This window comes from Aspergillus caelatus (assembly GCF_009193585.1).
Source record: "Aspergillus caelatus strain CBS 763.97 unplaced genomic scaffold BDV27scaffold_277, whole genome shotgun sequence".
Lineage (NCBI taxonomy): Eukaryota > Fungi > Ascomycota > Eurotiomycetes > Eurotiales > Aspergillaceae > Aspergillus > Aspergillus caelatus.
In genome coordinates this window covers 1-21,872 of record NW_022475540.1, presented here as the reverse complement: position 1 = coordinate 21,872, position 21,872 = coordinate 1, and the positions used below count along the sequence as shown (strand labels likewise).

Genomic DNA, 21,872 nt, shown 5'->3' with positions numbered 1-21,872 from the left:
AGGAATTCAGAAAACCTCAACACAGGATATGGAGAGGAATTCTTGTGTTTCTCGGTGGGTCGAGACCGTGGAGAAGTACCCCAGCCGACAGTACCAGGACACGTCTTGAAAAGGCTAGAAAAGAAGAATAAAATACTCACAATCCATAGCTTGGTGACCCCAAGGCAGGATAAATTGAGGGAAATAATGGTGAAAAAGGTAAAGAGCGAGGTGGGGAAGAGGGGGGGGATGAAGTGGTGGAGAGGGCGAGAAATGAAGACCGCTGAGAATATGATGAGGGAGTAGAAAGAGAGTTGTACGTCGGCTGGAGGTGAGCAAGTCTCCGTGAAGGGATTGGCCGGCAGCCTGATCCTTCAGGCTGTCACAGCCCACCATCCTCTGTGTGGCTTAGCGCCGGCACAAGCGAGACTCCAATAGGCTTCACGGCGCCGGTTTATCACGTGCTTCGGTGTGTCGGATCATATGATATTCCGGAGAAAAATCGTGGGACTCACCCACCCACCAATAAGAAGCGGAGGAAATAATGCTGTCATGCTTTATGCCTGAGGCAGGAACGGCTGCCCACAATGCCTGACATAGTTTTCTTCTCCAAGCCCCTCTTCCTCGAGGCCTTTCAGCACTCCTTTCCTCCACTTCAATACCTGCTGGCAATCTACTTGCGCAGTTATCTGGTGTCTCTTATCTTCCGCCAGCACGACTGGAGCAGTGTCAAGTTTTCTGCCCGGTAGAGGCCACTCCACTGTGGACATTGCTTTTGCAACTACTTATACATATATATCGCCATCAGTCGCCCCATTTGCGCGTCGATACGACTTGAACAGGCACCATGTCTGACAAGCTTACCAGGTATGGTCCCTTGTGGTGTGATTACTGTCATATACTTAAAAGCATTCACTAATACGATTTTGTTTATAGAATTGCTATTGTCAACAGTGACAAAGTAAGTTCGAAAGTACCCCGCTGTCGATTATCTAGGTATACGACTTTTTTGCTCACGCATACTTCTTCAATTCAATCAGTGCAAACCGAAGGTACGCGATACCGCACCTGCTTTCTATTCCATTCACAGAGTGATACTTATATGTTCGCAGAAATGTCGCCAGGAATGTAAGAAGGCTTGCCCCGTCGTCCGTACGGGTAAGCTCTGTATCGAGGTCACCCCCGAATCGAAAATCGCCTTCATCTCCGAGCGCCTCTGTATCGGTTGCGGTATCTGTCCTAAGAAATGTCCTTTCGGTGCGATTCATATTATCAACCTGCCGACCAACCTGGAGACCCAGGTCACCCACCGTTACTCCGCGAACAGTTTCAAGCTTCACCGTCTTCCCATGCCTCGTCCTGGACAGGTCCTTGGTCTTGTTGGCACAAACGGTATCGGAAAGAGTACCGCGCTGAAGATTCTTAGCGGAAAGCTAAAGCCTAACCTTGGACGTTATGACAACCCTCCTGACTGGGAAGAAATCTTGAAGTATTTCCGTGGTTCCGAACTGCAGAGTACGTTTCCTTTTGGCGCCGCGAAGAAGAAAACAACGGTTGCTAATACTATGCAGACTATTTCACCAAAGTGCTGGAAGATGACCTGAAGGCCGTTGTGAAGCCTCAGTATGTCGACCAGATCCCTAGGGCAGTGAAGGGTCCAGTCCAGAATGTCGGCGATCTCATCAAAGCTCGTGCTCAGATGGACAACATGGAGCACATTCTTGATGTCCTTGGTTTGTAGAACTTACACGTTTGGCTCGTTTCATCACTAACCAGGATTTTTCGCAGAGCTTCGCCAAGTTAAAGGACGTGACATTGGTCATCTCTCCGGAGGAGAGCTTCAGCGATTCGCCATTGGTCTGGTCTGCGTCCAAAAGGCCGACGTGTAAGAGGGATTTGCCCAGTTTTATGCTTGTGACCTTGGTTCTGACAGAGTTATAGTTACATGTTTGACGAACCGTCGTCTTATCTTGATGTCAAACAGCGTCTCGCTGCCGCCCGTACAATCCGAGAGCTTCTGCGACCCGACGACTATGTTATCGTTGTTGAGCACGATTTGGCTGTCCTTGACTACCTTTCCGATTTTGTTTGCGTGCTTTACGGAAGGCCTGCAGTTTATGGTGTGGTCACATTGCCCTCTTCGGTCCGTGAAGGTATCAATATCTTCTTGGATGGTCATATCCCGACTGAGAACCTTCGGTTCCGAGAGGAATCTCTCACCTTCCGTCTCGCCGAGGCAGGTGATGACTTCATGGTTAACAGAGACCGTGCTTTCAGCTATCCAGCCATGGAGAAAACTCTTGGTAACTTCCACTTGAAGATTGATGCCGGCAACTTCACGGACTCGGAGATTGTCGTCATGATGGGAGAGAATGGTACCGGCAAGACCACTTTCTGTAAGATGCTCGCTGGCGCCGAGAAGCCCGATAACAATGTCTCGGTGCCCAAGTTGAACATCAGCATGAAGCCTCAGAAGATTACCCCCAAGTTCCAAGGCACTGTCCGTCAGTTGTTCTTCAAGCGTATCAAGGCTGCTTTCTTGTCGCCACAGTTCCAGACCGACGTCTACAAGCCCCTTAAGATCGACGACTTCATTGACCAGGAGGTCCAGAACCTGTCTGGTGGTGAATTGCAGCGTGTTGCTATCGTCCTGGCTCTCGGAATTCCCGCCGACATTTACCTGATCGATGAGCCTAGTGCTTATCTCGACTCCGAGCAGCGTATCGTGGCTGCGAGGGTCATTAAGCGTTTCATTATGCACACCAAGAAGACCGCTTTCATTGTCGAGCACGATTTTATCATGTCTACTTATCTTGCTGACAGAGTCATTGTTTTCGACGGCAAGCCTTCCATCGATGCGCACGCCAACGCGCCCGAATCTCTGGTTACCGGCTGCAACAGTTTCTTGCAGAGCCTGGATGTTACCTTCCGTCGTGATCCCAACAGTTACCGCCCTCGTATCAACAAGTACCAGAGTCAGATGGACCAGGAACAGAAGTTGAGCGGCAACTACGTAAGTCTCTTTGGCTAGTGTTGCACATGAGCTTGATGCTGACATTTATCTTCTTTAGTTCTTCCTGGAGGAAGAGAATTGAAAAGGTTGTCCCAGGGAAGCATGACCGCGACCGTCGTAGAGATTATGATGATCGCGACTCCCATCGGCGGCAAGATCGACGTCGCGGGAAACGGAGGGACCTTCGGTTAGTGGCGTTTTTCGGCGTTACCAAGGCTTCAACTCAAACTAGGCGGCGCCGTCTTCGTGGTGTGCGCCCTCTTGGTGATATGGATGGTGCTTCGGAGGAGGAAGACGATGAAGAAGACAACAATGACTAGGGCCGGTGTTCTACCTGTTCCAGTCCGCTTCGCTGCGTCTAGTTGTCGTCTCTCATTGTTGTCCTTCTCACACCCACACCCACACCTCTGTCCGCTAAATTAACATTTGCCTTCACCATGTTCGTAGGTGGAGACATAGGACCCTAGTTCAAATGGGGGATTTTTTGGGTAATGGTTTTTTGGATGGCGTGATCATGCGGAGTTGTGATTGTCAAAAGTTTTGATGATTTTATGGCATAGATGGTCACTTGGCCGGCATGTAGATGATTCAGCGAAGGCAAAGGGACTGGATATAGGTCAAGATAGCTGACCATAGTTCATATTCTTCACTTGTCTGTGAGCAGCCTCGTTACTCATACTCGTATTGTATATATGGTAGTTGAATGAAGTAGTGTTCACTTTTTGCAATTTGCGTGTGATACTGGGTACGCCCAAGTTACTGGTCATGTAAGAAATTCAGATATTCCAGTGACTTAAGGTTGGCAAGTCAAAGACCTTTTGTAACCCCAATTGCCTCTGCAAAGATCGTAACTTAAGCGGGAATGTCCAATTGATAACCCCTAGGAAATCTTTGAGCATACATCTAGATGGTATATTATAATCCTGATATACAATTTTCTTTGCCTTCTTTTAGGCATCCTCGGTGACATGATCCTTGTTAATGCTCACACCATGATACTACTTCGGATAGTAACAAAACCCGAAAATATATCTTCCCGCCTTAAGAGAACAACCAACATCTGGATCATTCAAAACGGTAGTCTATACAAATAGAAACCGCTATAATAGCAAGAGGCACCTTTCTCTGTTTTTCAAGATACCCTACGACCAAAAGCCGTGTACTGGAACATGTCCGCGTTTTCAGAAACTTAGCTATGGATGAGTACCTTAAGTCTGGATGAACCCACGTATCTGGAGCCACGAAGTACTAGAAGAAGCGAAGCACGAGGAGATATCATGAACAGCACAGAGTTGTCTGAGACTCTGCAGACACTGGTAAGGATATGCTCTCTAAGTCCGCTCTGAGAAACCACGCGATAACAAGACCAGGGTTGAGTACACCGAGAGACTCATTCAATTTGGCTTGTCCTGAACAAATAGCAAGATTGGTGACTATAATTTGATATTTATTTTTGATCCTGGCACTGGATGTTTCTTGTCGTTGCTCTTTGTGAAAGGATTGTTGTCATGATAACCCAACGACTTTAGGGGGTGTTTCATTCATATACTGTAAATTATTAGAAAGGCTAGGGATTCTCCCCTCGTCCCCTCACGAGACCCTCCATCCCGAGTATAGCGAAAATGTATTGGCCCTTGATTATCATTACAGTATGTCTAACAGCCTTGGTTGCCCAGTGGCATACCTATGGAGAAATCTTCCAAACAGCCCCGGAAGCTCGACCTCTAACTTGAAACAAATAACTTCCACCATGACTGCAGGGAAATTACTATCGAGAACATATAGGACACCTGTACGGTACTACCGAACTGGATGACGGGTGATATGGGTGATAACTAGAGACCAACTCTAGTGATTTTGAAAAACGAACAGGCCAATGTAACAACTGTGTTTTAGAGGCGGCTTTGGGATCCCGGTAGCAAGTTGATATGGAGCGTAATATATAGGCAACTCAGAGACTTTCCCAAGGAAAGCTGCTCGTAGTATGCTCTACGGTGAAGAGGGAGACCACAGTTTAGGTCATGGATAGTCCGGCGTACATCTTGACGTTAAGAGGATGGAATAAGCATATTGCCAATGCCTAGAACCCTTTTTTCTTCACTTGAAATAGATGTATTGACTTCCTAACTGCATACCCGTTCATAATAATACTTAAAAATACTAATCTTCCTCGATCTCTCCTTCCTCACTACCAGAATGAACGGCCTTCTCCTCCTTCTTTGCTTCCTCTACGGCTGGGGTGCGCTCGCGACGGTCTTTGTCACGCTTGGGACCTCCACTGCGCTCTCGTTCGCGGCTGTCGCGACGATACCGCTTAGCAGAGCGACTGGCAACGCTTTCTGTATCGCTATCACGTCTGCGCCGACGGTCGTTGCTGACGGTGCTTCGAGTGTCAGCACCGTAGTCCAGTTCGTCGCGATTGCCCCGTGGATCACCGCGCGTGCGATAGAGTCTTTCACGCTCTTCTTCTCGGTCGCGGCGTTCGCGGTCATAGTGGCTGAGAGAACGTGTGCTTCGTTCACGATCCCAATCGCGGTCACGGTCACGATCACGATCACGATCACGCTCGCGGTCACGGTCACGCTCGCGGTAGCGGTCCCTATCTCGGTCTCTTTCTCGATCACGCTCTTCTCGCCTCTCTCGCACCGGTGAGAGCCCACTAACCTTCCGGTAGGAACGCTCGCGGTCTGCCTGGGCTTTACGCCGGTCCGCCTCGTAGGCATCCGGTTCTGGGGTACGACTAAGACGACTAGAAGCTCCTCGCCTCTCGCCCCTATAGCTACGATGATCACGGTCACTGCGGTCATAATGATCGCGTCGGCTACCACGATCTCGGTCACGGTCCCGATCGACATCCTCTTCCTTCTCTTTTAGGCGGCGGATGACCTTGTCAAAAGCAGCCTGTCGAAGTTCATCCGATTCGATGGCCTTATACTCCTCGTACTTTTCTACCCTGGGACGCACTTGATCCCAAGTATCTGTCGGTCGGACAGGAGGCTCCAGACGTTTGATCCGCGAGCGTAGGGCATCAACAGCACGGCGCTGATGACGATCGGCCGCATGCTTTTCCTCTTCAGTCCGTCGAATTGCTTTATCCTGAATGCGCTGGAAGATAAGTTGAAGGATCTCTTGGTCAAGATTGGCCGTGCGGCGATCAGCAAGCACAATGGCGTTGAATTCATCGAAGGTAGTCTTAGGCGTAACATCGAAGCGTTTGTCCTGCGAAAGGCGTGTTAGTAGACAAATAGCAAATAAGTCAGGACCACTCACGTCAAGAACATCCAAAACATCATTTCGCGGGCCTCGAAGCGACCGCTCTTCCTCCTCGAGCACATCCCAAAAGAGATCTAGGGGAGATGAACCCGAATTACCCAAAATTCCAAGATAACGCGGGTCTTCTTTAATCAGTGGGTAGATGCTCATCCATTTGCTGCCGGCTTTGATCTTGCCCTGAGACCTCAGCTCTTTCAAAAGTTCAGTGAACTGCTCACGAGCATGACGCTCTTTTCTTGCCTTTGCGGCTTTCTGTTGTTGACGCGCATCGTTGAATGCCCGCTCAAGAGACTTGATATGGTTTTCAAAGACAGTCAAAATATCGGACTTGCTGAGGGATTTGAACTTATCGTCATTTTGCACCTGGTCATTTGACTGGATGATGGCATGCGCTTCAGACCACCGTGTGTATGGCTCGAGCTCGAGTGACTTCAGGATATTCACCAGCTCATCCATTGCAGCTTTACGCTTAACGGATTCCTGTTCGGCGTGTTCTTTCTTGAGTTCAAGAACATACTCCTCGAAGAGTTGGCGTCTTTCATCCTCATCGTCGGTAGATCTGAAGATAGTCTCGCCCTCAATGATCGGCCGAATGGTCTTCCAGCGACTATAATGTTTGATTTCAGGATGACGCTTCAGCATGGTATTGAAATCTGCTCTGAGCTTAGCGAATCTTTCTTTCGCCCTATCCTTTTCCTGCATGCGAACCTCGACCGCGTATTTTTCAAAGGCTGTCTTGCGGTCTTTGGGGTCTTTCAGAGCACGGTATTGAGGATCCTTAACCGTCGCGCGAATAGTTTGTTCCCAAGACCATTCCGGTTGTACGTTATGGCGTCTGAGCATTTTCATGAACGCATTTTCCGCCTCCTCAAGTGAACCATACTCTGGCTCTGTAGTCGCCCCCAGCATAGGAGCAGCCACAAGCCCATTGGCATCACCGGAACCATATCCGCCACGCCTATCGCCATATCCTCGGTCGAACTCGTCGCGTTCACGCTGCTGTGGATAGGAGGAAAACGAGCTAACACCGCCCGCGACAAACGTCGGCGCCCTATGCGCATAGGTTAGTATGTGAAAATCCAAGAGAAAAAAGATATATAAACGCTCTAAGGTCAAAAGACATACGCTGCGGGCGGAGGTTGGGCCGTCTGAGCTTGCGCCAAAGCATTCTTATAGACATCTGGTATCTCCCAAGTGCTTTGCTTGGTCTCCGTATTGTACCAGTACTTTCGACCACCATCGGCAGTATACTCTTTCCATGGTTGATTCGCCAAAGCACGCTATAGAATAAGACCAGGTTAGTAGATATAAACGTAGATTATGGGAGAAAACGTACCTCGACGGGTGTCATCAATTCCACAGGCTTATTCCATTGTGTGGCTTTTGTCTGAACATTGTAATAGTATACCCTTCCATCGGTGTTGCGAGCCTCCTGCCAAAGAGGAGACGCCCCTGGGCCATTCATCGGATTCATAATGTTTGCGGGTAGCTCCCCAGAGGAACAGTGCTGTCGTTCAGATGGAGCACGCGCGGAGCTCGAAAAAGTAGCGTCGGAAGCTCTGCCATTCCTTTCACCAAATATGTTTGCGTTGTTTGCACCTGCACCCATACACCAAGCATCATCTCCGACGACCCTCGAAACTCTTTTTAAATTGAACGTACATTGACAGAGTTCATTGGGCAATTCGTTCTAATTATCGTGATTGTCGCATGTCGCCTGCTACCTCTATTTGGTAGATGGGCATACGGTAATTGGTCTCACAATGCCGAGCCTCGAAATCCCTGGGGAATTTCTAAGACATTCTGTGCTAGATACAGTTGTCCCGCATGCTTCAGATATAGATCTGGAGGCGGCGCTGACATCTGCCTTGGAAGGGGGAGCGGATGATATATCGTCTGTTCTCTCATTCATACCTCAGCGCTCACTCCTGTTCTTTGGTTTGTAAATGTCTGGTATCCTAATCGAGCTGTCTCTTACTCATAGATAGTTTCATACAGATGAGTTCTGCACCGCCCGCATTGTTCTGAGGCTTTCCAACTGCTCGCAGGCGAGCCTGAAACACCAACTTCAGCACCTGGAAGTGAAGCTCGACGTCTTCGCCATCGATCCAGCTGAAACAGTTGCTGAGAACCCGACACCTACTAGGGACCTAATATTCTCAGGGGTCGTAAAGAGGGACGAAGAACCGCTAGTAGTAGTGAATGAATTTGAAGGGGAGGCGGGAAGTGGTAACCATGTCTACGTGATTTGGAGCATTGAGACGTTTCTTAGTATGGGCTGCTATGTCTAAGATCTACTAGCCTATTTCACTAACTGTGCCAGAACGCCCTCGCATACGTATTCAGCACCCCTCTCTTCTGTTTATTGCATCTGTTAGCCTCAACCCGTCCGAAAGCCGACAACAGGAGTCTCGTGACGATGACTATCTTCCTTCATTGATACCAGCATCTACAAACATTCTGCAGCCATTGTCGTCTGATAACGCTTTTCCGCAGAAGGATCCTTTTCTACCAGCGTCTAGACTTTTGCGGGTTGTACCGGCGCAATACAGCGAAGATCCTATCTATAACGTCCAGCAACAATCCGGCCATCCGATAAGGGTTGTGCCTGCAGCCAGTGCAAGGATACGATACTCTCGACTGAATTCTTATTCGGGACGGCCGACAACCGTGGCAAGCCTTGATTTCGAGGTGACACCGTTCCTCAATTGTGAAGTAGTCTTCGATAAAGCAGAGCTACACATGTCAGATGGGACAATTGAAACCCTCTCTGATGCGTCCGGGCTAGTTCCGCCCATATCGTGTCGTCCACGGGATGACGTTACTTTGATATATAAACTGACCCCAGAATATGGCCCAGATCCTAATCCCTCGACAACGGTGATGGTCAGCATCTTAGACATCCGTTTGGAGGCCATTATTAAACTCTCAAGCTATTGCAACCCACGGATTCTGATGCAATGGAGGACAAATGTTGATTTTTCTATGGCCCTCAACCCTACGTTTGGTGGACCGAGTCAGGCTTTGCAACGGACCAACCGGCCGGCTAGTCTTCCTATGACGCCAAATCAATCTAATACTGCAGCCGGCGGGCCTCCTAGCAGAAGCTCCTTCCGAGAAAGGGCGTACTCTGTAGCGGATATGGGAGTGACTGTGTCCTTTTCTGGCCCTGCTAGTGTGGTGGTCGGGAAACCCTTCTCTTGGAATGTTTTCATCGTCAATCGGTCAACAACACCTCGTAAATTCGCTTTGATTGCCATTCCACGAAGGAAGCGAGCCGATCCGAGGAGTCACGTAGCCCGACCATCGTCTTCATCGCTCACAAGTCGGCGGGAGGATCAAGTTGCCGAAGCCGTGACAGATGACAATATCGTTCATGCCATGCAGAAGAGTGTGGTAGGGCAAGAGGTAGAGCTGGTCTGTCTGAGCACGGATCTTCGAGTTGGGTAAGTCTTACCTAACTGCACAACTGATTTACTCATACTACAGATAGACTAATTCGATGTGTTTGAATAGTCCACTTTTACCCGGAACATGTTTTGCAACCGAACTAAAGCTGCTTCCGTTGGCAGTGGGGGCGCTCCATTTAGAAGCCGTGCGTCTTGTGGAAGTCAACACGAACGAGACGACAGACATCAAAGATCTCCCAGATATCCTATCCTTTGATAGAAAAGGAGTACCGCCTCAGGATACGAATTAGACCACCGTACATACACTATGATATCGATATGAAATGCAGGAATGGCTCCTGTGTACGGAGTAGATATAGAGACTTTCATGTGACTTTAGGATCGGCGGCTAACGTGCAGCCAGAGTACTCCTCGGGAGGAATACTTCCATTAATCACTTACTATTTATAACCATGGAAGCAATAATAGAAGACCGTAAAAGAAAAGGGGCCAAAAGACATCCTTTGGCCTGGTAAATCCTACAGTGAACCAGTCTATGATGCAACCTAATGATTCGGCCCCAGAGGCAGAAAAATATGCAAAGCGGAAGGCGGCGGCAAGGCGGATACAATGACTGGGCAGCTGATCTTAGAGTGGGATTGGATCTACGCGCCCGCAAATTCAATACCACAATTAAATACGGCAGCCTTATTACCTCTTGACACTTGACACACGACAATCTGAAACCCCCTTCAAGATTCCATCCCCGAGCTGGACAGGGTGATCGACCTTTATCGCTGGTTATATAGTGGAGACCTATCCCACTGACGTCGGTAAATATTCCATATATTTTGACTGGGTTAGCGTTGTGGGTTTCTTGTCCAACTTGCCTCCCTTCTTTTGCCCTTGACCTCTCCTTTGCGTCATACTGGCTGGATCCCGCCGAGCGGAATCTTGCCTTCGCCTTCGATCCTTTTCCACTCCGATTATCTATTAGTTTTCGGTTTCAATTAGCTTCACCATGTTCTCCACGGCGCGTCGAAGAATTCTGGATGGACTAAACCGGAGATACATCTATGGCCGTTTGGTAAGTTGTTAGAACACTCATGGCCTTTCTAAAAGCATCTATTATACACTGTCCTCTCCTCTATTCTGCGCAACCACTGACGGTTACCCTTTGCTAACTTCTTGTATATAGCCCCTGCTCCACAGCATAATTTTCCTGATCGAAATGGCGGTTGCGATGCGGCTGGCGGCCAAATTCAACTCCTACTATGCGGAGAAACCGGGTAAGCCTCTTCTTATTGGTATCTAATGCGTCAAAGGCGACAAGCTACTAATGCAGTCTGTAGTATTGACTACTATGGTGACCAACGCGGTAAATACCACCTATGCCAACATCTTTGTTTCCAACGAACGCAGCTAATCTTGAATGCCGTAGGTCCTCGGTGGAGTCGCGGATACAGTTGCGCAGCTGATCACGGCCTTCAAAGCTCGACCGGGCCGACCGAATTATGATCCTAGTGATCTCATCTCAATCGAAATTCATGATCTTGATAAAGAAAAGCCACCAGCTCTTGGGGAGCTGGGCCACGCGAGGCACTTGCCTCCGCCTTTCGATTTCGAGCGACTGACCCGATTCATGTCATATGGTTTCTTCATGGCACCGATCCAGTTCAAGTGGTTCGGATTTTTATCTCGGACATTCCCTCTCACCAAGAAAAACCCGACCATTCCGGCCTTGAAGCGAGTTGCTGTAGATCAGTTTCTCTTCGCGCCTTTCGGTACGGCTATCTACGAACTGCAGGGTATATATGGGATGCTAACAGCGCTACAGGTCTGGTGTGTTTCTTTACCTTCATGACACTCGCTGAAGGTGGTGGGCGTAGAGCCTTGACACGCAAATTCCAGGACGTTTACCTGCCTACTCTTAAGGCCAATTTCGTCCTCTGGCCAGCTGTGCAGGTTCTTAACTTCCGAGTCGTTCCAATCCAGTTCCAAATTGTAAGTGTTGCCTTGTTACTCCAGGCCATCATGCTGAGACTGTATAATGCTAACTCCATTGTTTCTTTTTCGTAGCCATTTGTGTCCTCTATTGGTATCGCTTGGACTGCGTACTTGTCTTTGACCAACTCCTCCGAGGAGGAGGACTGATTAAATCGCCTGCGATGATGATATGAATGGTTTCGGGAGGGTTTCGGATCGTCAGTCATTTCACATTTGTCGCTCTTTGTCTTTTCTTTTTGTCACTAGATGTTTCCTGGGCGTTGTATATTATCGTTGGGTTCTGCTGCCTTATTCTTATGGCTGGTGTCTAGGTCTTTTCCCCTTGGGTGGGACGGTTCAAAAGGTGTCAATTCCACTGCTGGTTGTTTTCACACGCATATCATTACACAATGATGGAACACCTTCTACGCATTGTTTCATCGAGCTTCTGTCATATGATTTTCACCGTAGACCTCGAGGTGGTATAACCAAGTGCCATGGATGGTTCTTTCTGCTTCCATCATGGGCGGGCGGATGAGGTAAGTACGTACTAGGAGGAAAAGGAAGCGAGAGGGGCAGAACCCCTCTATCCTTCCGTACGAGAACGGCAGAGCGGTAGTATATAATTCCATTACTTGAAGCAAAGCGATCTACATTAGCTCGATCCGAGGCTATCGAGAATAAAAGCATCTGGAGTCCCCTGAGGTCCCCGGACCCTTCCGTCATCATTGACATCAGTCCCGCAACAGTCCGATGCGTCAGCGAATCTCTCACCGGTGGCCCCACCAAACGAGACAAAACAATGTTCCTCTACCCCGCCGCTGAACCGACCGCTTCTATCAGGAGACTGGCGTTCACCGTGAAACGTATTGAGTATTTCTAAACATCCCACTCGCTCATTTAAAAGGTACTCCGTCCCCCCTTCTTGCTGCTCTGACCTTCCACGCTGACCAACCCCACCTTGTGTGATAGAACATCGTCCATCATGTCTCTCTCCAACAAGCTTGCCATCACCGATGTCGACCTTAAGGACAAGCGCGTCTTGATCCGTGTATGTACCTACACCGGATGAAACTCGTTCATTCGCGCGGACCAGTCAATGCTAACATTTGACGATTATAGGTCGACTTCAACGTCCCTCTCGATGCCGACAAGAACATCACCAACAACCAGCGTATCGTCGGTGCTCTGCCTACCATCAAGTACGCTATTGAGAATGGTGCTAAGGCCGTTGTCCTCATGTCCCACCTCGGCCGCCCCGATGGCAAGGTCAACCCCAAGTACAGCCTGAAGCCTGTTGTTGCTGAGCTGCAGAAGCTGCTTGGCAAGACCGTCATCTTCGCCGAGAACTGCGTCGGCAAGGAGACTGAGGAGATTGTGAACAAGGCCACCGGCGGCCAGATCATCCTCCTTGAGAACCTGCGCTTCCACGCCGAGGAGGAGGGCAGCTCCAAGGATGCCGAGGGCAAGAAGGTCAAGGCCGACAAGGAGAACGTCGAAGAGTTCCGCAAGGGATTGACTGCTCTCGGTGACGTCTACATCAGTAAGCTCTCATGGATGTCAAGTTGACTTTCGTATTCCTCTGCTAATCTTTGTCTCTTAGACGACGCTTTCGGAACTGCCCACCGTGCTCACAGCTCCATGGTCGGTGTCAACCTGCCCCAGAAGGCTTCTGGCTTCCTGGTGAAGAAGGAACTTGAGTACTTCGCCAAGGCTTTGGAATGCCCCCAGCGCCCCTTCCTGGCCATTCTGGGAGGTGCCAAGGTCTCTGACAAGATCCAGCTGATTGACAACCTGTTGCCCAAGGTCAACAGCCTGATCATCACTGGTGCTATGGCCTTCACCTTCAAGAAGACCCTCGAGAACGTCAAGATCGGCAACAGCTTGTTCGATGAGGCCGGTAGCAAGATTGTTGGCGAGATCGTTGAGAAGGCCAAGAAGAACAATGTCGAGATTGTTCTGCCCGTTGACTACGTGACCGCTGACAAGTTCGCCGCTGATGCCAAGACTGGCTATGCCACCGATGCTGACGGTATTCCCGATGGATACATGGGCCTGGATGTCGGTGAGAAGAGTGTTGAGCTGTACAAGAAGACCATTGCCGAGGCCAAGACCATCCTCTGGAACGGCCCTCCTGGTGTCTTCGAGCTGGAGCCCTTCGCCAACGCTACCAAGAAGACCCTTGATGCTGCTGTTGCGGCTGCTCAGTCTGGTTCCATTGTCATCATCGGCGGTGGTGACACCGCAACCGTCGCCGCCAAGTACGGTGCTGAGGACAAGCTCAGCCACGTCTCCACCGGTGGTGGTGCATCCCTGGAGCTTCTTGAAGGCAAGGAGCTCCCAGGTGTTGCTGCTCTGTCAAGTAAGTAAGCGAAACGCAAATAATGTGTTGAAAGGGGGAAGCGTCGGACAGTCTCTCTTCATGTCCAGCATGTCTTCTCGCTTATGAGGGACGTTTAACTTTCATAAATGTAATGTACATGAGACGATAAATTAATCCAAAATTAGCTATTCTGTTCAATTTTCGCATGATTATAAGAAAGGTTCTGATGATAGAGTGCTATAACATAGTGTTGGGTCCTAAGCTGTGATTTTCTTAAGTGACTAGGGCTGGACGACGGAACTCAATCTGGGGTGGGATGGACTTTGAATTCGTTTCACAATTAAATTGTAGATACTGATAGAATACGTGACGAACAAAACTCAACTCATCGCCTCTTCTCGACTGTAGGCCTGCCGTCAAGTATCCTGTCATAGATTGCCTCCTCAACTGCACATCCTCAATCCTAATACAGTGCAGTTCAAGGAAGATTTGAAGTAAATTCTCCAAGCACCGAGATCTAGCTTAGCCCCGTTGTGAGGTTATGTATAGCGTTTCGTCTTGTATAATTGTAATTCCACGGTCAATTAATTCATTGAGCTGTCATTCATCTCGCAAACCGATACCACGCCACTCTGCATCCTAACGGGATGCTTCGACCTTCTTCAGTTCCTCCCTGCAATGAAACCAACAATATTAGTACCATGTCTTGTAATATGAATAAGCCACAATGGCACCGAGCTCCTAGCAACTGCTAGAGCTGGGGCCACCGTGGCCACCATAGGGGACTAATACGCACTTCAACTGCTTCGAGAAGTCCTCAGCGGCATCATCGTCATCCCAACTCTCTTCCCAGAGATGGTTATTAGCGCCGTTTGCCGATCCAGATGCTTGCTCGGTTTCTTCTTGTGGCCAGTCTGTAGATAGAAACCGTCGGTCAGCGCAAACTCCCACCTCACGGAGCAATCGAAGCTTCCAGTAACGCAATTTGGTCGCTGGTCTTCCTTGCTATTTTCACCGGGCGGAATCCACTGATATTGTCTGACCTTCAATAGGGAAATCCTCGAACTCGTCGTCTTCCTCCAACACGGGGGGCTTCTGCTGTTGGGGTTGCTGCGAAGCTTCGGGCTTATCGTGGGATTGTGTTGAGTTCGACATGGTGGGTGGGGGTGAGAGAAGGATGTGTTCGGGATAGAGGAATAGGCGATAGACCAAATATGTTATTAAATATGGATTTTCAGGAATAGCTCAACTGGGAAAGAACCAGAGAGCTATACAAGTGGTGATTATTAGAGTTGATGGGGGGGGGCTTCTGGTGTTGCTTTCTGTAAAGAAGCGCGGAGACCGATCGATGGCTTTGGGTTGGTCACTGACGCCAGACACCTGAAAGCCAAGACCGATAATTAAGGCCAACCCAGTTTGTGACTAATTAATGTCCATTAATACATAATAACCAGTGAACCACACCCTTTTTGAGGCTCCCGGAACTGCCGGAGAGACTGTGGGTTTTTTTTTGAGATCTCTTAGTTACTCTTAAGCTATTAATTAAATCAATAGAAAAAAACCGGACAAAAAGTGAAAGCAGCAAAACCAGGACTTATCAGATATAACTCTACCGAGTTAATCCCCAGAATGGGGCTAAAGGGGAGAATGTATGCGTTCATAATATTCTCATTAAACCAAGTTATTAACAGTAGTTCTTCCATCCACTGGTAGGTCATCGTTCTTTACCCTTTATCGCATGGCCGAAACGCTCCGCCTCGCCGCCATAGTGGACCACGGTTCTACTACTTAACCCATCCCATCTTATCGCGGCTCTTATGGCCGGGACCTTCCACTCCTTTCTTACTTATTGTTCTTGATTTCCCGCTTTTTCCTTTCTGTATCCCGGAAGGTTATGTTCCCGGAGACCCTCCACGCCCTTGGACCGTATCTGATGGGAGATTATATATATTCTTCCCATTCTGTTTGCTTTCCGTCTCTTGGGGTTTGCACCCCTTCACGTTGCGCTCTGACGTCTGCGAAAAATTGATTTTGATTTCAATCCGTCTCTCGTCCCATCTCGTATCCATTTGCGGCGGTTCGCGCGACCTGCACCTTTCACCATGCTCAAAGTAGGCTCGTGGTTATATGGCAAGAAGGCTGGTGCCAATGCTTCGACGCAATCTTTGGACTCGTTGGTTGAATTGCGGGATCGTGAGTGTTTCTTAGCAATCATCTCAATGTGCTATGCGTGCAGTGATGTGCTGATTTGTGTCTCCTCGAATGTGTAGTTGAGGATGCTATGCGGGGTATGCGCTTCTCTCCTGCTGTGGATGCCCGAAGCCTAGTCAAGAAATATACTAATGTTGTACGAGAATAGCTGCAACCCTCATTCTGAATGATGACGTTGACGGCGCCGAAGATGGTCTTTCGGAAGGAATTTCCTCTTTTCACAATGTGTGTATTATCCGTGGTTGAGGAGCAATACCACTGCTCTTAGGACCCACAACGAGCCTTTGGATGCTTTTACTTACAATCCCTTTTTCTTCCTGTATAGCTTGGACGAGGGGTTGTTGCATTTATCCGGGCGACACTGGGATTTGAACAGGAGATTATGCGCCAAGGTCCGTGAATTTCTTGGTCTGTCGGCAAGAACTAGGTTGATCACTGACCCTTGGCAGCATCGGAACGACTTAATACGGCCGAGACCAGTGCAGCCAGTGATCAACACAAGGCTCAGCACAACTCCCATGCTCCCAACACTTATCACTCGCCGATCTATTCGCCGGGCACTGAGTTCGCGCTCTGTCAGGCGATGGCCCAGCTCATGAGTGCTGTTGTGGGTGTGCTCAATGAGAGCCTTACAGAAAGTATCAAAGGGTTCTATAAAATGAGAAAGGCATACATTACGTTAGACGGCATCCTTAAGATGGAGCAGGCATATATGCAATCACATTCCGGCGACGTGTCCCCTGCAGACCAAGGAGAAGCATCCAAACCCAACCCGACAGCCACCGTCGAGGCTAAAGGCCTACCCCAAAGGTTATCGGATCTAAGTGTCTCTCAGGATAGCAGCAAGTCTGAGGAGTCGACTGAGCCATCGACGCTTAACCCCGGGGATATGCTAAGCCACGACCCCGATTCAGATATCTTCAAAAACCAGATTGATGTCTTCGTGCACTCTGGCTCTAACTTCTGTTTCGGTATTCTTCTTCTTGTTATCTCCATGGTTCCTCCGGCCTTCAGCAAACTACTCAGCATCATTGGATTCTACGGAGATAAGGAGCGGGGACTGAGGATGCTATGGCAGGCTAGTAAGTTCAATAATTTGATCGGGGCACTGGCTGCTTTTGCGATCCTTGGTTATTACAATGGTTTTGTCCGTTACTGCGATATTATGCCAGATCCAGTTCCGGGAGACCAGGGCGATGTGCAGGGCTATCCTCAGCAGAGACTCGAGGCCCTATTAGCGCAGATGAGGCAGCGGTTTCCCAAGAGCCAACTTTGGCTGCTTGAAGAATCTAGGATGGAAGGAGCGAACAAGAATCTGCAAAGATCCCTGGAGCTTCTGTGCGGCAAGGAGCGCAGTCCACTCAAGCAGGTCGAAGCTTTGCGGGTGTTTGAACGGAGCTTGAATGCAATGTATCTTCACAAGTATGAACTATGCGCCGAAGCATTTCTCGAGGTCTGAACTCTCTTTCAAACTAGACACTTGTATGAGCCTGCTAACGGGTGCTTAGTGTGTCGAGTTGAACTCCTGGTCTCGTTCATTATACTATTATATTGCAGGAGCATCTCACCTTTCCTTATACCGGAGCAGTATTGTAACAGACCCTAAAAAGGCAGAAGAGCACGCAGAAAAGGCTACAGAGTACTTCCAGACTGCACCATCGTTTGCCGGGAAGAAGCGCTTTATGGCACGACAACTGCCTTTCGACGTATTCGTTGCACGAAAAATTGCCAAGTGGGAAGCGCGAGCGAAGGAGTGGAGTGTGCCCCTTGTGGAGGCAGTCGGCGTTGATCCCATCGAAGAGATGATCTTCTTCTGGAACGGACATAGCCGGATGACACAAGGACAGCTCGAGGAATCGATGCAGAAGCTTGCCTGGTCCGAAAGCGACGAAAACAAGAAGTGGTCCCGAGAAGGCCCCGAAGAGAAGGCAATTCTACAGCTATTGCGGGCCGCCGTCTTGCGTGCGATGCGTAAACACGACGAGGCCAGACACTTGCTTAAAGGGTCTGTCCTCAACCATGACAAGTCTTTGTTCACGGGTCATCTTAAAGACAACTGGATCCATCCAGTGGCTCACTTCGAGATGGCGGCTAATCTCTGGATGGAACGTCCCGGTTATATAGCCGTTCACGATGCTCCGGCTGCCGAGTCCAAGATCGCTAATGGCGAGGAAGTAACACAACTTGAAAGACAGCAGGTGCGGGAATGCAAGGAATACCTTGAGAAGGCTGCTAGATGGGAAAGCTACGAGCTGGACGCTCGTATTGGTCTCAAGGTGACCGCTGCCATGGAGGCAGTGCGCAAGTGGGAGAGCACGCACTCTACTCCCACGAATTGATGACTTGATGTATTATGATCATATACATGTATCTGCAAGAACTATCTTTGCAAGATATACGATGGGTAGAATATATGAATAGAAGACTACGATCATGTTTGGATACTACATGGAGGTTCGAGGGATTACCGCTATTACTTCACAAACTATTGAAACATTGCTCAATTCATAGACAGCCTTTTTCTTTTTTCTTGTCCCAGGCTACCTTTTTATGGCTTGATCGAAACTCAATATTTCATTCCAAGGTATCGTGGCAAATTCTTGGTTTCTATTTATCCGGAAACTGCGAACGTCATGACTCAGGCTATACAAGATGGTTTATATTGTTATTCCGATCCCAAGGCACCCTACCGTCTCACGTGGCACTTGATGGAACCCGGTCCACTTTTTCTTTCTTCTTTTCCCCGGCGATCGTCCGTTTTAGCGTCCAAAACGCTCTCGGAAAATATTCCGCAGAGTGGTTCGGCAGGCTTGGCGAATAAATTGAATGCGGATATTATGCCATTTCAACTCCCATTAACTTTTCAAAGAATTGAGCAGCGACTAATAAGAGGCCATGATTGAACTTCCACTGGCATCTGGATTTGCTGGTGACAGCAGGTAAATGATCATCAGTACGGGCTTCAGCCGAGCTGTGACCCCACTACGACAACTTAGCGGCGAATGAAGAAAAGATTTGGTCGGACGTCCGATTACGGTCTCGGAGTGGTGACTCGGTTAAGACGGCTTTTCGCCGCCAGGCCGTTGGAGAAGAACTTTATATACTTCTGGTTCCTGTCAAAATTGTTCGAATTGCCTAGACTTTCGATTTTGCCTGGAACGAGTGACGTCTGCAACATACTGCTCTGTTGCTCTTTGGTGCTAATTTGCGTTTCCCACTACTGTCCCAGGGGGAAAACATTCCTTGGAGATCCTTCAATACTTTACAAAATTTTCTTGGCAGTCTGCGATCCCGACGTCATTGTTTAATGAAGTCATGACAAGAGACGAAGAACACTCATCCTCTCATAGTTCTCTCGACGATGACAGCAATTCGCTAGAGCTGCGGCATACCAACTACGATGAACGACCCAATGCAACGCTGGAGAAGCAGAGCACAGCGGCCTCTGCCCTGTCAGCCTTTGAACAACGCGCGCAATCGGTAGTTTCAAGAATTCGCAGTCGAGAACCTGGCCAGACCGCACGTTTCACGCATCCTCTGACACATACCAAAACATCAACTGATGTGATCGTGGACTTTGATGGACCTGATGACCCATATCGACCGCTTAATTGGAGTTTTAGAAAAAAGGCTATCACCACTGTATTGTATGGGCTGACAACAATGGGTATGTAGATCGTTTACCTCTCTGTAATTGTCTATAGTTCTAACGATGCTTGGGTTACAGGTGCGACTTGGGCAAGTTCTATGTATGATCTAATGGCTTACTCTATGCTCTTGCATTGGCATACTGACTTATGGACAGCTACTCCACAGGCACGAGACAAGTTGATGCAGAATTCGGCGTCGGCGAGGAAGTTGGTACTCTTGGTACAGCATTGCTGTTGTTCGGGTTTGGTAGGTCTCAAGGCTGGATACTTCACCCACGTTCAAGAGATCATTGTCTAATGTCACTTTAGGGCTCGGACCGCTTATATGGGCACCGTTATCCGAAGTCTATGGGCGCAAACCCGCCGTTCTAGCCCCATACTTCATTGCCGCTATATTCTCCTTTGGCACCGCTACCGCCAAAGATCTACAAACAGTTATGATCACTCGGTTTTTCACCGGATTCTTTGGTTCGGCACCTGTCACTAACACTGGCGGTGTTCTGAGTGATATCTGGACCGCGGAACAGCGAGGAGCGGCTATTGTTGGCTATGCTTTGGCCGTGGTTGGAGGACCGGTGTTAGGACCCATCGTTGGCGGTGCAATTGTTCAAAGCTATCTTGGTTGGAGATGGACTGAATATGTCAGTACTAAGCTCTCTTCGTACCGTCATCGACAGAGACTAACATCTCTTCATCCAGCTCACCGGTATTATGATGATGTTCTTCCTCGCGATGGACGTTCTCTTCCTAGATGAAAGCTATCCCCCGGTGTTATTAGTCTATAAGGCTCAGAGACTTCGATTCGACAGTGGCAATTGGGCTCTCCACGCGCGCCACGAGGAATGGGATGTCACATTCAAAGAACTCGGCAACAAGTACCTCATCCGCCCTTTCCAGCTCCTGACAACCCCAATTTGTTTCCTAGTTGCCCTTTACGCCTCATTCGTTTACGGTATCATCTACCTCAGTCTAGCAGCTTTCCCCATTGAGTTCCAAGAAGTTCGAGGCTGGAATCAAGTTGTCGGCGCATTGCCATTCCTAGGGTACCTAGTCGGAATCCTTTTCGGCGCTGCCGTCAACCTCCTCAACCAAAAGTTCTACGTCAAGCGCTTCAAAGCAAACAATAATTTCCCCGTCCCCGAAGCCCGTCTTCCACCGATGATGCTAGGATCGGTCTTCTTCGCCGCAGGCATGTTCGTATTCGGCTGGACCGGTCAACCGGACATTCACTGGATCGGCCCCATAATAGGCGCCGTGATGATGGGCTTCGGCTTCTTCACCATCTTCCAAGCCGCCCTCAACTACCTGATCGACACCTTCCAGAAAGTCTCCGCCAGCGCCGTAGCAGCCAATACTTTCCTCCGGAGTGTCTTCGCCGGCTGTTTCCCGCTCTTCGCCAGTATCATGTTTCGCAAAATGGGTGTGCCCTGGGCTGCTAGTGTTCTGGGCTTTGTGTCGGTTGCGCTTATACCCATTCCGTACTTGTTTTACATCTTCGGGAAGCGTATCAGAGCTGCTGGGGAGTGGTCTCGTGCTTCTGTTTATGGGTACTGAGTGCCCGCTATCTTCGTGACTGAATGATTATGACGATGTCATGCTCAAAGGATATGATTGAGTAAGGTTTGTTTTTGTTAATTCGGTGCTTCATATTATACCCTTTGACGAAGCAAAGATAAAAGTTTTTGTTATTTGTTATCTTTAGAGATACCAGAGCTGTGACATGGGATAAAAGCGGCTTTCGAATTACGTGCCTATGACTACACACGAATGCGTGGCTTTCATTTTCTTTGTTATTTCCTAATTAACAGACCAAATAATAACTATCTAATATCAAATATGTCAATGAATATGATTTTAAGTGTGTCAACATTTATAAAGAATTGTAAAAAGAAAGTGGTCCGGTTGGACAAAGTCACAATGGTTATAAAATAAAGAAGAAAATAGAAAGAATGTGTAAGAGTCCAGTAAATAAATGACCAATCTGGACATATGAAGGATGGAAGCTGTTCTTGATTTCTTTTCTTTTTCTTTTCCTTTTTTTTTTTTTT

The 21,872-nt window shown here is 48.7% G+C and overlaps 8 protein-coding genes across 8 annotated transcripts; 6 read left to right on the top strand and 2 right to left on the bottom strand.

The window, feature by feature from the left end:
- The first annotated feature begins 1,660 nt into the window (after positions 1–1,660).
- BDV27DRAFT_56694 (P-loop containing nucleoside triphosphate hydrolase protein) lies at positions 1,661–3,265 on the top strand. The gene is made up of 3 exons (XM_032076955.1): positions 1,661–1,864; positions 1,921–2,992; positions 3,051–3,265. The coding sequence occupies exons 2-3, from the start codon at positions 1,925–1,927 to the stop codon at positions 3,072–3,074; spliced, it is 1,092 nt and encodes a 363-aa protein (XP_031922301.1). The 5' UTR covers positions 1,661–1,864; positions 1,921–1,924; the 3' UTR covers positions 3,075–3,265.
- A 1,846-nt stretch (positions 3,266–5,111) lies between these two features.
- On the bottom strand, positions 5,112–7,775 carry BDV27DRAFT_136486 (snoRNA-splicing protein PRP40). The gene is made up of 4 exons (XM_032068778.1): positions 7,602–7,775; positions 7,391–7,545; positions 6,263–7,316; positions 5,112–6,211 (listed from the first exon to the last, which is right to left on the bottom strand). Exons 1-4 carry the CDS (start codon positions 7,737–7,739, stop codon positions 5,153–5,155), a joined length of 2,406 nt encoding a protein of 801 aa, XP_031922300.1. The 5' UTR covers positions 7,740–7,775; the 3' UTR covers positions 5,112–5,152.
- A 158-nt stretch (positions 7,776–7,933) lies between these two features.
- Positions 7,934–10,212, top strand: BDV27DRAFT_136484 (TRAPP trafficking subunit Trs65 domain-containing protein). Its single transcript, XM_032068777.1, has 4 exons — positions 7,934–8,203; positions 8,264–8,536; positions 8,589–9,711; positions 9,782–10,212. The coding sequence occupies exons 1-4, from the start codon at positions 8,029–8,031 to the stop codon at positions 9,963–9,965; spliced, it is 1,755 nt and encodes a 584-aa protein (XP_031922299.1). The 5' UTR covers positions 7,934–8,028; the 3' UTR covers positions 9,966–10,212.
- Positions 10,213–10,675: 463 nt separating this feature from the next.
- Positions 10,676–11,808, top strand: BDV27DRAFT_149763 (Mpv17/PMP22 family protein; the record flags this gene model as incomplete). The annotated part of the gene is made up of 6 exons (XM_032071113.1): positions 10,676–10,741; positions 10,853–10,943; positions 11,007–11,032; positions 11,096–11,438; positions 11,492–11,658; positions 11,734–11,808. 6 exons carry the CDS (start codon positions 10,676–10,678, stop codon positions 11,806–11,808), a joined length of 768 nt encoding a protein of 255 aa, XP_031922298.1.
- Positions 11,809–12,529: 721 nt separating this feature from the next.
- Positions 12,530–14,161, top strand: pgkA (phosphoglycerate kinase pgkA; the record flags this gene model as incomplete). Its single annotated transcript, XM_032068776.1, has 3 exons — positions 12,530–12,691; positions 12,763–13,183; positions 13,244–14,161. Coding segments are annotated over exons 1-3 (1,250 nt in total), but the record flags the coding sequence as incomplete, so codon positions are not given.
- Positions 13,919–15,308, bottom strand: BDV27DRAFT_136476 (proteasome regulatory particle lid subunit SEM1). The gene is made up of 4 exons (XM_032068775.1): positions 15,007–15,308; positions 14,760–14,877; positions 14,212–14,636; positions 13,919–14,002 (listed from the first exon to the last, which is right to left on the bottom strand). Exons 1-3 carry the CDS (start codon positions 15,116–15,118, stop codon positions 14,603–14,605), a joined length of 264 nt encoding a protein of 87 aa, XP_031922296.1. The 5' UTR covers positions 15,119–15,308; the 3' UTR covers positions 13,919–14,002; positions 14,212–14,602.
- A 229-nt stretch (positions 15,309–15,537) lies between these two features.
- On the top strand, positions 15,538–18,711 carry BDV27DRAFT_136475 (TTC39/IML2 family protein). The gene is made up of 7 exons (XM_032068774.1): positions 15,538–15,612; positions 15,677–16,156; positions 16,234–16,251; positions 16,323–16,399; positions 16,500–16,566; positions 16,624–17,627; positions 17,683–18,711. The coding sequence occupies exons 2-7, from the start codon at positions 16,066–16,068 to the stop codon at positions 18,511–18,513; spliced, it is 2,088 nt and encodes a 695-aa protein (XP_031922295.1). The 5' UTR covers positions 15,538–15,612; positions 15,677–16,065; the 3' UTR covers positions 18,514–18,711.
- Positions 18,712–19,220: 509 nt separating this feature from the next.
- On the top strand, positions 19,221–21,607 carry BDV27DRAFT_136473 (MFS transporter). The gene is made up of 5 exons (XM_032068773.1): positions 19,221–19,841; positions 19,902–19,923; positions 19,980–20,071; positions 20,134–20,465; positions 20,524–21,607. The coding sequence occupies exons 1-5, from the start codon at positions 19,490–19,492 to the stop codon at positions 21,376–21,378; spliced, it is 1,653 nt and encodes a 550-aa protein (XP_031922294.1). The 5' UTR covers positions 19,221–19,489; the 3' UTR covers positions 21,379–21,607.
- Positions 21,608–21,872: the final 265 nt, after the last annotated feature.

Coding starts and splice junctions, on each gene's coding strand:
- BDV27DRAFT_136475 (XM_032068774.1), top strand. CDS start 16,066: ATGCTCAAAGTAGGCTCGTGGTTATATGGCAAGAAGGCTGGTGCCAAT. Junction 16,567..16,623: donor ACAGGAGATTATGCGCCAAG/GTCCGTGAATTT, acceptor GACCCTTGGCAG/CATCGGAACGACTTAATACG. Junction 17,628..17,682: donor GCGCCGAAGCATTTCTCGAG/GTCTGAACTCTC, acceptor ACGGGTGCTTAG/TGTGTCGAGTTGAACTCCTG.
- BDV27DRAFT_136486 (XM_032068778.1), bottom strand. CDS start 7,739: ATGAATCCGATGAATGGCCCAGGGGCGTCTCCTCTTTGGCAGGAGGCT. Junction 7,317..7,390: donor GCCCAACCTCCGCCCGCAGC/GTATGTCTTTTG, acceptor CTATGCGCATAG/GGCGCCGACGTTTGTCGCGG. Junction 6,212..6,262: donor ATGTTTTGGATGTTCTTGAC/GTGAGTGGTCCT, acceptor CGCCTTTCGCAG/GACAAACGCTTCGATGTTAC.
- BDV27DRAFT_136473 (XM_032068773.1), top strand. CDS start 19,490: ATGACAAGAGACGAAGAACACTCATCCTCTCATAGTTCTCTCGACGAT. Junction 19,842..19,901: donor GTATGGGCTGACAACAATGG/GTATGTAGATCG, acceptor CTTGGGTTACAG/GTGCGACTTGGGCAAGTTCT. Junction 19,924..19,979: donor GCGACTTGGGCAAGTTCTAT/GTATGATCTAAT, acceptor ACTTATGGACAG/CTACTCCACAGGCACGAGAC.
- BDV27DRAFT_136476 (XM_032068775.1), bottom strand. CDS start 15,118: ATGTCGAACTCAACACAATCCCACGATAAGCCCGAAGCTTCGCAGCAA. Junction 14,878..15,006: donor CGAGGATTTCCCTATTGAAG/GTCAGACAATAT, acceptor TTCTATCTACAG/ACTGGCCACAAGAAGAAACC. Junction 14,637..14,759: donor GACTTCTCGAAGCAGTTGAA/GTGCGTATTAGT, acceptor GTTTCATTGCAG/GGAGGAACTGAAGAAGGTCG.
- BDV27DRAFT_56694 (XM_032076955.1), top strand. CDS start 1,925: ATGTTTGACGAACCGTCGTCTTATCTTGATGTCAAACAGCGTCTCGCT. Junction 2,993..3,050: donor AGAAGTTGAGCGGCAACTAC/GTAAGTCTCTTT, acceptor TATCTTCTTTAG/TTCTTCCTGGAGGAAGAGAA.
- BDV27DRAFT_136484 (XM_032068777.1), top strand. CDS start 8,029: ATGCCGAGCCTCGAAATCCCTGGGGAATTTCTAAGACATTCTGTGCTA. Junction 8,537..8,588: donor GAGCATTGAGACGTTTCTTA/GTATGGGCTGCT, acceptor TAACTGTGCCAG/AACGCCCTCGCATACGTATT. Junction 9,712..9,781: donor AGCACGGATCTTCGAGTTGG/GTAAGTCTTACC, acceptor GTGTTTGAATAG/TCCACTTTTACCCGGAACAT.